The sequence below is a fragment of the Mustela nigripes genome, chromosome 1, assembly GCF_022355385.1.
Source record: "Mustela nigripes isolate SB6536 chromosome 1, MUSNIG.SB6536, whole genome shotgun sequence".
NCBI lineage: Eukaryota > Metazoa > Chordata > Mammalia > Carnivora > Mustelidae > Mustela > Mustela nigripes.
Genome location: NC_081557.1, coordinates 33002605 through 33016693, shown reverse-complemented (window position 1 = coordinate 33016693; position 14089 = coordinate 33002605). Strand labels below are relative to the sequence as shown.

Genomic DNA, 14089 nt, shown 5'->3' with positions numbered 1-14089 from the left:
ACCGAGCCACCCAGGCGCCCCTAGAGATAAGCTTTTAACAATGTCCTAGGCAAGAAGTAATGAAGGCCCGGATTGTTGATTGAATGTGGAGGGAGAGAAGGGAAAGTCAGCGATGACTTTGGACCCAGTGAATGAGAGGGTGGCAATGCTCTTCTGAGGAGTAAAGAAAACTGTGGAGAGACCAGGTGATGAGTTTGGTGGTTGGGGGCTACTAAGTTTGAGGTATCACAGGCTGTGCGGTAGAAAAGTCTGGAAGGCCGCTGTAAAGAGATCATGGCATGCATGGGAGGCATGAACATAGATGAGGTTGTCACAGGAAAAAAGTAGAAAAACAAGATGCAAATGAAACAGGGAGTTGTCCACCTGAAATGGGAAAATCAATCCTAGGAAGAGACCAAAGACGACAACCCACGCAAACAAAGAAAATATGAGGGAGGAGGGAGCGGAACACAGTCTTATAGAACGTGGATTTAGGGAGCTGGAGATGAGGAGGAGGGACCAGGGAGGGGGTTGGAGGGGAGGACAGCCTGGAATTCAAGACACTTGGATGCCTGATGCTCAGGCAGTAAGATGGCATGGAGTCTTACCGGTGATGGCTTCGAGACAAGCCGAGCCGGGAGAAGGCAATAGCTTGGGGGCGAAGTGGCCAGGTTTGGGCTTGTTTGGTTTGTCGGGGCCAGGGGAGTGAGACTCTTAACAGTGTGAGGCCAGAACCTCAATCCTTTCCCTAAATGTCTGTGTAGTCACATCAGAGACTGCATTTAATCCCTTGCACAACTGTTAGGCACACTCCTGAGGATGCTCCCTGTGACTTAGCAGATGGGCTGGACACAGGGCAGTGAGAAGTGGGACATCTTGGACGTGGCCCGTTCGGTAGTGCAGCTGCGGGGAGTTCACCCGTTCGTAACCGCCCCTCACATCTCACTGTCTTAACACAACGTGAGGCTAATTTCCCCCTCTTGTTACAGCCTGGTTAGCTGTTTGCAGACACTCTTGCCTGCGGGAACCCACACTCCCTGCCTTCCACCATTTCCTAGAGCTTTGGCGCCCCGTGGCCCTTCTGCATCCACAGATGTGGAAAGAGAACAGAGACTGTCCTAGAGGTCTTGGGGGCCTGGCCTCCATTGGCCAGTCTCAGTCCCACATCCCAGTGAATGACAGGCAAGCCTGGAAAAAGTAGGACATTGCCCAGGAAGTTGAGCAGAAACACAAAGACGGCTAACACACAATAGGCTGCTTTCTTTGTTTTGCTTTGTTTTTGTTTGTTTGTTTGTTTTTCCGTTTCCAAACTCCTTCACTCCATGTATAATAATCTCTTCTTTCACATTCTAGCAGAATTTGCTCATGGTCCAGCCTACAGGCTCTCCCGCTCCCCTCGCTTAACAAATGTTTACAAAGTGCCTACTGTTCTAGAGCACTATGAATACATACACGTCACATTCTAACAAAGCAGCAGATGGGAGTTCAGAATTGCACTGTGCAGAGAGCAATGCTGTGTCACTTACATGCTGGCTGTGGAAACACGGAGGTGGATTAATTCTGCTCGGGAAGTTCAGGAAAGCTTTTGCAGAGGAGATGGCTTTTGACCCTTGACTTGATTATAGGAGCTCGCCAGGCTGAGAAGTTGGGTGAGGTGGTAAAGATGGAGGGGGCTCTACCTTCTAGACATTTCAGGCAAAAAAAGCAGCATTAGCAAAAGTGTGATGGCGTGAGGATACTTGGCCTATTTGGAAAGCGTCAAGTCTTTGGCTGTAGCTGAAGCTCGTCTGGAAGGTCTAAACCTAAAGTTGAAGGGTAAGTCCAAAGTCCTTTATGGACTTTGTAAAAGTCCGTATATGACATATGGCATATGGGCCAAATTCTGTCCCTCCGCTTGGCCCCACATCTATATGTTGAAGTCCAAACTCCCAGAACCTCAGAATGGGATTGTATTCAATCTGAGGATAGGGGTCTGAAGATCTGAAGATAGGGTCTGGTGAGGATCTGAAGATAGGGTCTTAGAGAGGTAATTAAGTTAAGATGAGGCCTTTCAAGGTCCCTGATGCAATAAGACGGGTGTCCTTATAAGAAGAAGAAATTAGGACACAGACATGCACGGAGGGAAGGCCATGTGACAACACAGGGAGAGGGTGGCCATAGACGAGGGGAGAGGTCCTCAGAAGAAACCAACTCTGCTGACTCCTTAATCTCCAACGTGTAGCCGCTGCAAGTGTGCAAATGTAATTTCTGCTGTTTGAGCCGCCCAGTCCATGGTCCTTTGTAATGGAAGCCCTAGCTGACTGCTACGTATTCCAAAGGGTAGGAATGGAAGGGATGCATTCTAGAGACATTTTGGACTCACAATCAAGGAGGCTTGGGGAGTGAAGCAAGGGAGGGTGGGGGAACGGGCAAAGCCATGGATGACTTGAGTTTTGGGCTCAGTCTCGCAGGTGGATGGATGGTGGGGCTGGGAACTGTGAGACGTGGTGGCGGAGAGAACACTGCACAATCCGGTGATCATTTCGTGTGTGTATCCTACCCCTCTGCAAGCCTGGAAGTCTCTAGGGCAGGGAACTTCCTAGTGAAGGCCTAGGGACTATATTTATTGCATTTAAAATCCGTGCAGGTTAAAGGGGACTTGATTGACTTATTTATCACTGATGTTATTAACTGTTGGATTGACATTGATGGGATCCCAGACAACTCTAGTCAAAAGCTTACAAGTTAGAAATAATCGCGGTACCCTGCCTTCCCCAGAGAATGTAAAATGTACGGGATTTCCATCCTCGGCTCATTTTACTGGAACTCCATGGCTGAGTTACCCCAGCATGGGGTCTCTGGACAAATAAAGCGTACTTCTACCTTACCTCTTTGAAGGTAGAATGAGACACAACCCCTGCCATTCTATCCATACCAATCCAACAGAGAACATGATAAAATGTAATTGCATTTTGAGTATCCAAAAACTAGTAGGTAACCAAGTGAGTGAGGGGCTTTGTCTATACGATAACGTGTGTCGTCAGCCCCGAAGTAAGAGCTCCTTTTAAAAGAAAGCCTTCTTGAGCCTTGGAGCAGAGATGAACCCATGATTTCGTCTAGACACTCACTTGCTTTCATTTCCTCCCAGAAATCAGAATTCTCCCGGGGGCGGGCGAGATGCAGTCGTCGTTAAAAGCAGAGCCCCAAGAAAATATGCACGCCTGGGCTGCTGAGAACTTGCTGAGGAGGCAGAGACATTAATTGGCTGCATTTCATGGGTGAGGCCGGCAATTTGACGTAGGAGAGGGTTTCAGAAAATTGCTAAACCCTAGGGAATTGTCCCAGAATAAAAGAAAATCATCCTCCCGTTGTTTATAACACAGAAGCAAACTCCTCAGTCTGTTGCCATTTCCGGGTTTTCATGAAATGTGTGAAGATTGCGAAGCCCCTCGTAGGACAAAAGGACTGACGCTTCAGCAGTTTTTTGGTTTTGATGTTCCTTCCAGAATTCGGTCTCATGTTGTCTGCTTCCTCCGGAACCCCGTTTCCTTCTCTGCCAGCAGCGAGAAAGCAGCTCCGCGGGCAGATTCTGGAAGCCCTCTCTCCTTTGCCTCTTGTTCCTCCTGCTCACACCGTCCCCAGGGGACACCGAGATTCATGACATCCTTACAGTGAGTTTTTTGAAACCCCTCTCTTTTTCCCTGAAACTCGCCCTCTATTCTACAGAAAAGATACAGAGACACAAGGTGCCGCCAAAGCATTTATTGCCTCTCCCACCCCCAGGTGTCAGAAATAATAACGCATTTGTTACAGGTTAAACTGCTAATACTCTTCTTCCAAAAGTGTTTCCTAACTTTGGGTAAAGACTATGATCACTTCTGAAGAGAAATACTGCCCGGGCCCCAACAAGGGGATGATGGGGCCAGGCTTCCCGTCTGGCAGGAGGACTCGGCAACTGTGAAAGACTGGTGGAAATACACGCACTTTTCACTCTTTCTTCTCCACTTGTTGTGTGAGGCCTCCAAACCCAATACCTGTAGGGCCAAAATTTTTGGCATAGCAAACTGTGAACGAGAAGGGAGGGGGTAAAAGGGAGAGAGAAAGGGTTGGTTAGACCATCATCACGCTTCCTGGGGTCTGATGCAGGCCTTCCAGCTCTGAGAGGCATCCTTGTGACACACGGATTCCCAAGTTAACTTGGGAGTACGTTGAACTGCACGGACTTTCAATCTGCTGATAAAGATGGTTGATACTTCTGGGCACTTAGGATTCAGCGTTCACAGGCATTTAATCATTTGCGTGAACGTGAAGTGGCCCCTGCTTGCCTGCCAGCCTGGTCCCCTCCTGCCTCTGCCTCCTTCCTGACACCCCAGGCACACGGAACGACCCAGGGTCCCTGGAATGAACCGCAGTGCCCTGGCCTGGGTGCCGGTGCACGCACTGCTCCCCGTTCCTGGAATGCCCCCCACCAATGTCCCCCCACCATTCACCCTCCAAGACCCGAGGAGGCTCGTCTTCCAAGAAGCTTCCCCTAACGCCCCAAGCTGCTCACTCGCCTCTGGGTGCTGCCGCACTGTGTGGTACTGGGGCTATGTTCCCTTGACAGCAAGGTTGTCTACGTGTCACTCTGTCAGCTGACTGCAGCAACATTTTAGGGGTTTTGGCCTGCGAATGCTAAGGACCCTCTGTGCTCTCCACTGTCGGAAGAAGGCACCTCCCGTGGGATAGTGCGTTCCTTTGCATTCCATCTCCCCAAGAGCAAAGCTTTGGCATCCCGCGGTCTTGATGAGGAATGGCCTCCCACTGCTCTTCCCCATCGCTCCTCTCACTTCATTCTACCACGCGCACTTGGAGACCGAGGGACACCATCATTCTGTGCAAGGGTGGGAGATTCCCCACTGAGAAACTGTGGCTCTGGGGCTGAGGGGACAGCTCCTTGCCCCTAATGCGTCCCTCCCTTTTCTTAGCATCAGAAGAGAGTTAGCCTCTCTTCCTCTCTGCAAGACAAAGGGACCGTTGGAGGCATCTGGGGGTAGAGCAGGGGGGACAGGAAGGAAAACCTGTTCCTCAGTTCTGTCCCTGTGATCACTAAGTGATACGCAACATTAGAAAGAGAAACGCCAGGAAGGAAGGAGAGAGAGAGCAAGAGTGGGAGGGAGGGAAGGATATAGTCTGTCTTGATGAACCAAAGAGAAGTCAGACTCTCTAAACTAATGAACTGTTATTTAGTCTAATGAACTAAAGAGAGTTCATTCTCCCTTAGTCACCCGTAACCACCGCTCAGGTAGGTAGAGGGCGTTTGGGTTTTCAGAAGGGAATGTGATGCTGTTTATTGAGGCCTGTGGCCTCTTGCAGGACCAGAGTGAGGACCTTGTTTCTCCATGTCCCCTCCCCCTTCAGGCTGCTTTGAACCACTGAGCATCTGAAAGCATCTGGTCTCTCCCACCACATGCTCCAATGGAGAGGGCCAGAGCTGGGTCAGGGGGTGTAGAATTCTTTCCCTCTGGGGATTTTGCTTCCCATCCTGAGAACCCAAACTGCCCAGGCTGAGCAACCGTGCCTCCTGGCAAACACAAGCCTCTTGGCTGGACACAACTTATCCTCTGAGAATCCTCCTTGGGAAAACATGAGAGTCCCTGGAACCACTCACCTTTGCAGTAAAGTTCCCCATCTTTGTCAGTGACGTTCGTGGACTCTAGACTCTTCCCACAGATGGCGCAGCGAAAGCAGGTCTTGTGCCAAGGCTGAGGGGTGCAGAAGAGTGGGAGCGCTACGTTAGTGTGGGGGGCAGCACGTTCTGTTTCCGTGTGAGAACTCACCAGCAGCATATAAAGGAGTGCCACTATCTTAACCTCTCACACGTCTCATTGACCCCAGAATAATTTTTCCAGGGGTTCAGAGAAAATGGATTTGGCCAGCAATTCTCAGAACCCCTACAAATAAATTTATCAAAGTGATCACTGTGTGTATTCCTTCAGAACACACTAAATAGAAAAGGGCTTCCTCCTTCTAGAAGATCAAGGTATAAAGTACAGAGAAAGGAACTTGGGGGCACTGAATACGTTCATTTACACTGAATATAAAGTTAAAGAAGAAAAGAAGTGAAGAAAGAAGGCAATTAACCAGGAATTCAGCTTTGCTTGAACTCTGTGTGTTTCCCATGGAAGAGAGTCGCAGGGCTCGGATCTTCACAAGATGGCTTCCTTCCGCACGCCTGCCTGTCCCCCAGGCACAGCCTTGGGTTCTCATACATCTTCAAGGAGCCAGTCTTAGGGTGGAGACTGCCCTCATATTTGAGATCAGACACTCCAGGACCCTTGTTTCCACCCATCCCTCTCCGCTTCAGTATAAATGGGTTTTTGTTTTCCTCCATCAGGCCCAAACCCTTCGGCGAATACCCTGAAACCAGAGCTTGTAGGGCAAGTGTGCGGTAATGTCTCAGACATGGGGTGACTTCCCTAATTGCCAAGACCCTTGTGAACAAAGATGCTTCTCACTGCCCTGAGGGGTCTGCTCTATCCATCTGTGGCGACTGAGTTACACAGTGATGATGGGCTCACAGGGCTGACACCTTTCTGGAAGGATTTTGGACACAGAAGGACAAGGGGGCTCATGTACCTTTGTATCTCCAACCTTCTAGCTGGGCACCTTCTGCCCAGTGGACTGAAACTTGTTGCATCGAGTTGCACCAGTTCTAGTTTCCAAGGGCTCTGCCGAGTGGCGGCCACAGCCCAGGAAAGTGGGTGAGGATGGGTGGCTCCTAACATGGCTCCCGGGAGCAAAGGAGGATAAAGGGCCTGGCTCCCACCTGCGCACAGTTCCTACTCTCCTCTCTCATTCCTCCTGTGCAGATGAGCAAGTCCCATTTGGCTCCCACGGCAGTCCTTACCTTGCCACCTCCCATCACCTTCTCAGCAGCATAGACTGACTTTCCGCATCGGGGGCACTTCTCTGACTCTCCAAACTTCGCGGTGAACTTGGAAGGGTTGCTGGTGGTGGCTGAGCGTGCAGGCTTTGGGGACCTGGTGGGAACAGAAAAATAAATGAAACCTATAGACCTTGTTGGCAAAGGGGGCTTAGCTGTGTGACCTTGTGCAAGTTACTTAACTTCTCTGTGCTTCAGACTCCTCGTCTGGGAAAGGGGAGTAATCATGGTGCCTTCCTTACAGGGTTGTTGAGGAGGGTGCATGAGGGGACATGAGGAGAGCTCCTAGAAGTCTGAGTGTCTCCTGGGAGGTAGTAAGGGCTAACAAACCTTGCTGTCATTGGCTTAAATTTTTCCTTTCCCTTGTAAAGCCTTTAGTAAGGGTTCCATGTGCATTAGCTTGTGTTGTTGTTGTCATGTTAGCATTGCTGCCAGTGTTTAGATTTTTCTGTACCATCTCAAAGCCTACTGGTCTGCTTTATGGAGTGAGCTCTGAAGATACTACAGAGCAAGTTGGGATCTTGACAGTTGATCATAAGCAAACCTCAGCCCAATACACCGATGTGTCCTTGTCACGGTTCAGGTAGTCATCCTGCCTCAAAGGGTGACCTTGCCCAGTGTGAGCGACATCTAAGAAGCGCAGAAAACCCCCACCTCATTTCCATCTCTGTTGGCGTTTCCTTGTATATTTACCACTTGCTTCTCATCATAACCTCTAAGACAGGCAGGGCTGGTTGGGGGAGAGCAAGGGTTCCAGGGGCACCAGCCCAAGGTCAGGCAGCTCGTGCTCGCTTCGGCAGCACATATACCAAGGTCAGGCAGCTCATGACTGGTGGACTGGGATGAAACCCAGGTCTGTGGACTCTTGTCCCTCTTGGTGTAGCATCATAAGGAAGCCCTAACAGAGAAGAGTGGGTTTCAAGCAACGTGTGGCCAAGAACGTGGTCGGTACCTGTCTTCACTAAACAGTGTTCAGTTGTTCACTGAGTGATGAGAAAAATTCAAATGACTGGTCATACATCCCTGCACTATTTTCCCAGGCTCTACCATGGCCTAACCTCTTTGGAAGGGGCCAGATGACAGTTTAGATGGTCTAACTCTGCTCTCTGGGGGAGGCCCTCCATGGGCCACTGTCTTGGGTGACCCTTTCTTGTCTAGTCCCACTGTGGAGCTGAGCCTGGACACCAGCTGGCCAGACAGCACTGTGGGTGAGTGTCTGTCGGTCTGTACTCAGTTCCGGGCTGGAAGGCAGCGTCATCATCAAGATCGTAGGCCAGCCTGGTAGATGGCGCTTGTACAGGGTGATAGTCCGGCTTCCCTTGATCAGGCCGGGGGAACGTCAGCACTGTGTGGTCAGTGGGCAGCTAGGGGGGGCCCACTGCCCTTCCTGCAGACCCACCCTCCCTGTGATGTGGATGTTAATCATATTACAGCCCGAGGGAAGAAATCTTTTTAGTGACAAGCGCACAGTGAATGTCCACTGCTTCCGGGCCATATGTATGTGATTTGCACCGAAACACTCAAAGAGGAAGAAACGAGACTCCATGCAGTTTTGGCAAAGGTCAAACAATGGAAAAGCTGTACTTTCTGGGTTTCTCTTGACATGCAAACCAAGAGCCATGGTGTAAAAGTAATTGCTCTTTAGAAAGGCAGATAATTTGAAGAGAGCCTTGGGAGAGATGACACATTGTTAAAACTTGGTCAGACTGAGTATTCCTATTGTTGGCAAGTCAACAACTGAGACCATTCTCCCACTTCCAGAAAACGTTGCTATGGGAACAGAATGAACTGTCCCGATAGCTGGGGCTCTACCGGGCTGGGAGAAACAGGGCAATAACTCACTGTTGGAACTGGAGGCCCAGATGTTCGCCTGTGTCCGTGCTGAGGCAGCCAGCGCCTTGTCCGTACCCGATCCCCTTGGGGCCGTACCTGCGCCCATAGCAGACCTTACAGTAGATCTCGGACTCGTGAGCTGCAACCGTGGTGCTGTCGAGAGCCTTTCTGCAGGCCACTGCCGGGAAAGGGAGGGTCAGGGGGCTGGGGCCATGGTTCCTCCCCGCCTTCCCTGAAGCCCTGATGCCATCCTCAGGGCCAAGAGACCCAGCGAGAGGGGCCCTCTGGCCAAGAGCACAGCTCTGATATCCTGACCCAGAGCACTCTGAGCTGTGGACCCCACGGCACCCCTGATTTCATAGGTGAGGAAACTGGGAAGCAGAGAAGGGACAGAATGTGCTCAGTGGAGACCATCTAGACAGAGGGGGAGGCCAGGATTGCAACGGGCTTGTGTGGTCTTGGACCAGCTGAGAATATTGTCCCTGAATCCGAACAAGCTGAATCCTTGAGTGTCTCAGCCCAGATGACACCAGGAGAGTGTGTGTCTGCATGTGTGCAGGGGTGGGTAGGGGATAAGGGGCTGAGACTGGGGGTGAGTTTATTTCCCCTTAATTATATCAGAATCAGGGTCCAGCAGTTTCTCTACTTACCATGGCCTTTGTTATGCAAGGAGACAGCTACCACTGAGGCTACTTTTCATCCAGTTCTGGAAGCAGGAGGTGGTGAAGGGGTAGACCTTCAGCTTATATTGGCTTAGCCCCAGGTCACCGTACATTACCCAGTATAAAGTATCCCCCATAATAGAAAGGATATAAGACAAGCCTCCATTTTCCAAAAAGAAGATATATAGAGAGAAATTTTTTGGGTTTTTGTTTGTTTGTTTGTTTGTTTTGCCAATTTGAAAAAATAAACTCTTTCCATCTAAAACTAATGATATACTATATGTTGGCTAATTGAATTAAAATTAAAAAAAAAAAAAAAGAGGGGGCACCTGGGTGGCTCAGTGGGTTAAGCCTCTGCCTTTGGCTCAGGTCATGATCTCAGGGTTCTGGGATCAAGCCCCGCATTGGGCTCTCTGCTCAGCGGGGAGCCTGCTTCCCCCACCTTCTCTGCCTGCCTCTCTGCCTACTTGTGATCTGTGTCTGTCAAATAAATAAATAAAATCTTTAAAAATAAACTTTCAAGGATGACAATGAAAGTGTTAAAACCTCCTAATATTTAATAATATCAATCAATAATAGGTTGATTTGGAGAGTTTCCTTTTTCAAATCTTCCACACATTCAGGAAATGAGTGTATCCAAATTCTTTCTCCGCACCTTCACCGTCAGGGTCTCCCTATCACTGGTATCTTTTTGAGGCAGCTGACTCAGCTCTCCAGCTCCCCGCTTCTGCCTGCATCTTTCAGGGCCAACCCTGTTTATACTTGAGCGGGAGGCTGTCACCTGCAATTTGTGTCTCAACCAGAACTTCCTATCAGCATCACATTCAAACAGCTTTAAAGAACATGTAGAGGGCACTGGGTGGTTCAGTCAGTTAAGTGTCTGACTCTTGATTTTGGCTCAGGTCATGATCTCAGGGTTGCGGGATCGAGCCCTGCATCAGGCTTGGTGCCTGCCGTGGAGTCTACTTGTGATTCCCTCTCTCCCTCTGCCACTAGCCTCACTGGCACACTCTCTCCCTCTCAATAAATAAATAAAATATTTTAAAGAATGTAGGATTTTTGTAACTTAATAAGTCGCTGCATTGCTTATAACAGTGATCCTTAAAGGTTGTTTAAGGTTGTACTCACTGCTTGTCATAGTGAGGTTGTAGCCCCAAGAGTGAATTAACATGTGCATTCATTTACTTACTTCCTTTTTTGTTTTTAAGCCGTTCAAGTGACCTTCAAAGGCTGTCCAGCTTTGAATGAAGCTGTTGCAGAGTACTATGCCTTCCCCAAACTGTATTTTATTTAAGAACATAGTAACTGAATATGAGAGTGAGGAAGCACAAAGTTGTGGACAAGGGGCTGGTGGTTGTATGGATGGGGAAATGAGTCTATGGAAATTCATTGAACAATTAAGTCAACATTGTATGTGTTAAAAATTCCCTGTAAAACAGAAAATCGAGAGACTATCCTACAGCATGAGATACTTCATAAGGCTTTGAAGACAAGGCAAACCCTTCTTATGAGGAATAATTTTTGGAGAAAAATGCCTTGCATTTAAATATATATACTGTCTATCTCTACCCTTCTTATTACTGTCAGCTGCAAGTCTCCAGAAAAGCATCTCCAGTATTCAGTGGTGTTCTAGACTCTGAGTTCCTTGAGCAAAACACTTTTACTTTGATATCCTCAGAACATAGCATGGGGCCCGCACGGAGTTAGTCCGCTGTGAACGTTTGTTGAATGAATGAGTGAGTGAGTAGATGAATGCACACAGGCCCATGGGAATCATGGTCAGTGACTTGTCCATGATTCTCAGCATGTAAGTAGCAAAGCCATGACTGGCCTCAGGGCCTCTGACCTCTGCTCCAGTCCATCCCTCCAGGATTGTGTATACCCCATCATGCCTGCATCCTTCCTATAGCCACACCCCCTGGGGCCTGACTAGCTTCTGCACCCAGGTGCCACCGCAGCTGCTCCCTTCTGTGTATGTGATGGGCGGTCAGTGCAAGACACACCTATTTCTATCACTAATTACAAGCAAAGAAGAATATAAAATAACCCATGAATGATGTGTCTGTTGATTACATGTAGAAATTATAATTTTTGGACATATTAGGTTAAATAAAATGTTTTAAAATTAATGTCACTTCTTTATACCTTTCTAAAAATATACCTACTAGAAACATTAAATGTATATGTGTGGCTTGCATGACATTTCTTTCGGACAACACTGGTAAGAAGGATGAAGGTTGTCTAGAAGTTTGGAGAACACTGGCCAGAGGACAAGCTAAGGTAGGCTCTGCTTTTCAGAATCCTATTCATGACAACAACAGGTTGGCCTGCAGACAGGCACGTCATGGGGTGGTAAAAGAGAAAAGCATGCTCCTCCCCAGGATCCTTCTGTCCACTCCCACAGAAATGTGTGCTGCTCCGGTCCTCATCCCACCCGTGAGTTCTAAGGACAATATCAAAGCGTTAGAAGGGCTGTACCAGCAAATGCTCACATCCCTTCCATCACGGCTCTGTTGAACAAGACATCTTCCTGCCACTTGAGGAAAACAAGATACCCCTGACCATGGAAAACTTCCCTACCATGTCCTGTTCTCACTCAGTAAAGTGGATCAGAGGAGAACAGAGGCCTGATCGGGAACCTAGTTTTCATCTTGTGACAACACAGGTATGGTGGGTGCTGTCGTCTCTGTTTTATAGACGGGGAAAGTGAGGCTCACGATGGTGGAATCACTTGCTCAAGGTCACGCACTTTTACATGGCAGAACCCAGACTCAAGACCTAGTCATTTGTACTCTAATTCCAGGGAACTTTCTGTTATTCCTCGAACCGCCTCTTCTTAAAGAACACTAGGTATTTTTGGACAAAAGCCAGAAGGTCATAGAAGGCACTCTTGAGCAATGACTTCTGGGTAGCTGGAATAATAATGTTGAGTCTGATGGGTGTGTATGATGACTTAAAATAATTACTCATTGGGGCGCTGGGCAGGGTGGTTTAGTCAGTTAAGCGTTGGACTCTTGATTTCTGCTCAGGTCATGATCTCGGGGTTGTGGGACTGAGCCCTGTGTCAGGGTCTGCCATGCTGGGCATGGAGCCTGCTTAATATTTATGCTTTCCCTCTCCCTCTGCCCTTCCCCACCTCAAAAAAATTACCCATTGCTAGAACCCAAGGCAATGGATACACAGACACTGAGAGCTGTGTATCCCCTATTCTTCAGTGAGAACTCGGTTTGCCACAGAAGATAAGAGATCATGGGAACTCCTGCAGTGGGTAAACCAGTATTATTTCTGGCAGCTTAAGGACAAAGTGCCTCCAGTCCTTGAAGTTCTGTGTTAAAGAGTTTGGGGCAATGTGATGCTTTATGGCTACTGGGCTAGATTGTGGAGGTCGTGTGGGGAGCCACGTTTATGGGGGGGTCTACCAAATGTCCAGCAAAGTTAGCCCTTAAGCCAGACATACAGGTGCAAAGCAAGGAAGGTAGGTAGCCAAAAAAGACTGTTCTCCTAGAACTGGACTAGCCATTGAAACCTCTAGAATGAAGTCATGTCGAAGGGACAGGACTGAGGGTCTGAAGGTACAGGTTCTACTCCAGGCTCTGCTGCAGCTGTTTAGAGATGAGAAGTGATTTGTCCAAAGTCATGGGTCAGTCTGGGCCAGACTTCCAGATGGACCCCGGGATTTGTATTCCCCCCAGTTTTGGCATTTGTGCATCTGTATCCAGCTGATGATGATAAAGATATCCTTTGTCAGCCTACTGGTGCCTAGGCCCCAAACTCTTCCCTTCTGGACTGTTCTAGAATTGGCTGCATTGCCCCTCACCTGACACAGGTTCTTTCTTTCGGAAAGACCAGTCATAGCCGGCTTCAAAACACTGGCCAGTGGGAACAACCTAGAGCCAGATCCATCCTGGCTCCAGATAAGCAATGGCTTCCTCTCTCTGCCAAGTCACACTTTGTAAATGTTGCTCCTGGGTCAAGGTTCTCAGCATGGTGGCAGCAGCAGGCTAGCTTGTTCTGACTTTGAGCAGCAGGGAAATGGCCTCCGAGCTGGGCAAGCAGTTGGCAAGACGGTGCTCAGGAGAATACCATCCATTTAGGTGGGGACCCAAAGTGATATTTCTATTTTATAAAAATAAACTCCAAACCCCATGCCCGATGTGGGGCTTGAACTCATGACCCTGAGATCAAGAGTCAGACACTTAACTGACTGAGCCACCCAGATGCTCCCAAAGTGATATTTCTATTAAGTTCCCAGGTACTGCTGCTGCTTTTGGTCCTTGGACCAGAGCCTGAGGACCACTGATACACAGTATCTGTGGCTAAATGTGAACTTTGAAATGCCCTCTGGGTGCTATGGGGCCCTCGTGCTGTTCACCCGACTCACTGCAGTGGAAGCAGGTCTTGTGAAAACTCCTTCCGTTGCACTGGATTTCTTCTGCGTGGTAGACTGTCTTTTCGCAGGCACCGCATTTTGCTCCTCCGCCCCAGTTTGGCATCTTGAAGACCTTCTGACCAAGGTCAAGTCTAACAGGATATAAAGGAAATGTACTCTGAATGTTGGTAATCTCAGGAGTGCACTAGTGCCTGGTAGTACTGTGGTCTGAAGACCAGATCCAGCCCCAGTGTGTTTGGTGGTTTGTGTACGCATGCATCCATGCGTTGAGCAAATACTGTGTGCATGTCTCTGAATGGGCTTGGACACTCAGATGGCTCT

General features: G+C 48.8%; 1 protein-coding gene across 1 annotated transcript; it reads right to left on the bottom strand.

Annotated features, from left to right (window-relative positions):
- Window positions 1-3945: 3945 nt before the first annotated feature.
- On the bottom strand, window positions 3946-13871 carry CSRP3 (cysteine and glycine rich protein 3). Its single transcript, XM_059388671.1, has 5 exons — window positions 13760-13871; window positions 8726-8894; window positions 6848-6980; window positions 5609-5702; window positions 3946-4022 (listed from the first exon to the last, which is right to left on the bottom strand). Exons 1-5 carry the CDS (start codon window positions 13869-13871, stop codon window positions 3946-3948), a joined length of 585 nt encoding a protein of 194 aa, XP_059244654.1.
- Between the last annotated feature and the right edge of the window lie 218 nt (window positions 13872-14089).

What these genes read in the sequence shown, in the direction of transcription:
- CSRP3 (XM_059388671.1), bottom strand. Translation starts at nt 13,871, where the DNA reads ATGCCAAACTGGGGCGGAGGAGCAAAATGCGGTGCCTGCGAAAAGACA. An exon ending in CTGGGCCTCCAGTTCCAACA is followed by an intron (nt 6,981 to 8,725) that starts GTGAGTTATTGC and finishes TGTTCCCACCAG; the next exon opens with GTCCCCAAAGCCTGCACGCT. An exon ending in AGGTGATGGGAGGTGGCAAG is followed by an intron (nt 5,703 to 6,847) that starts GTAAGGACTGCC and finishes TGCACCCCTCAG; the next exon opens with CCTTGGCACAAGACCTGCTT.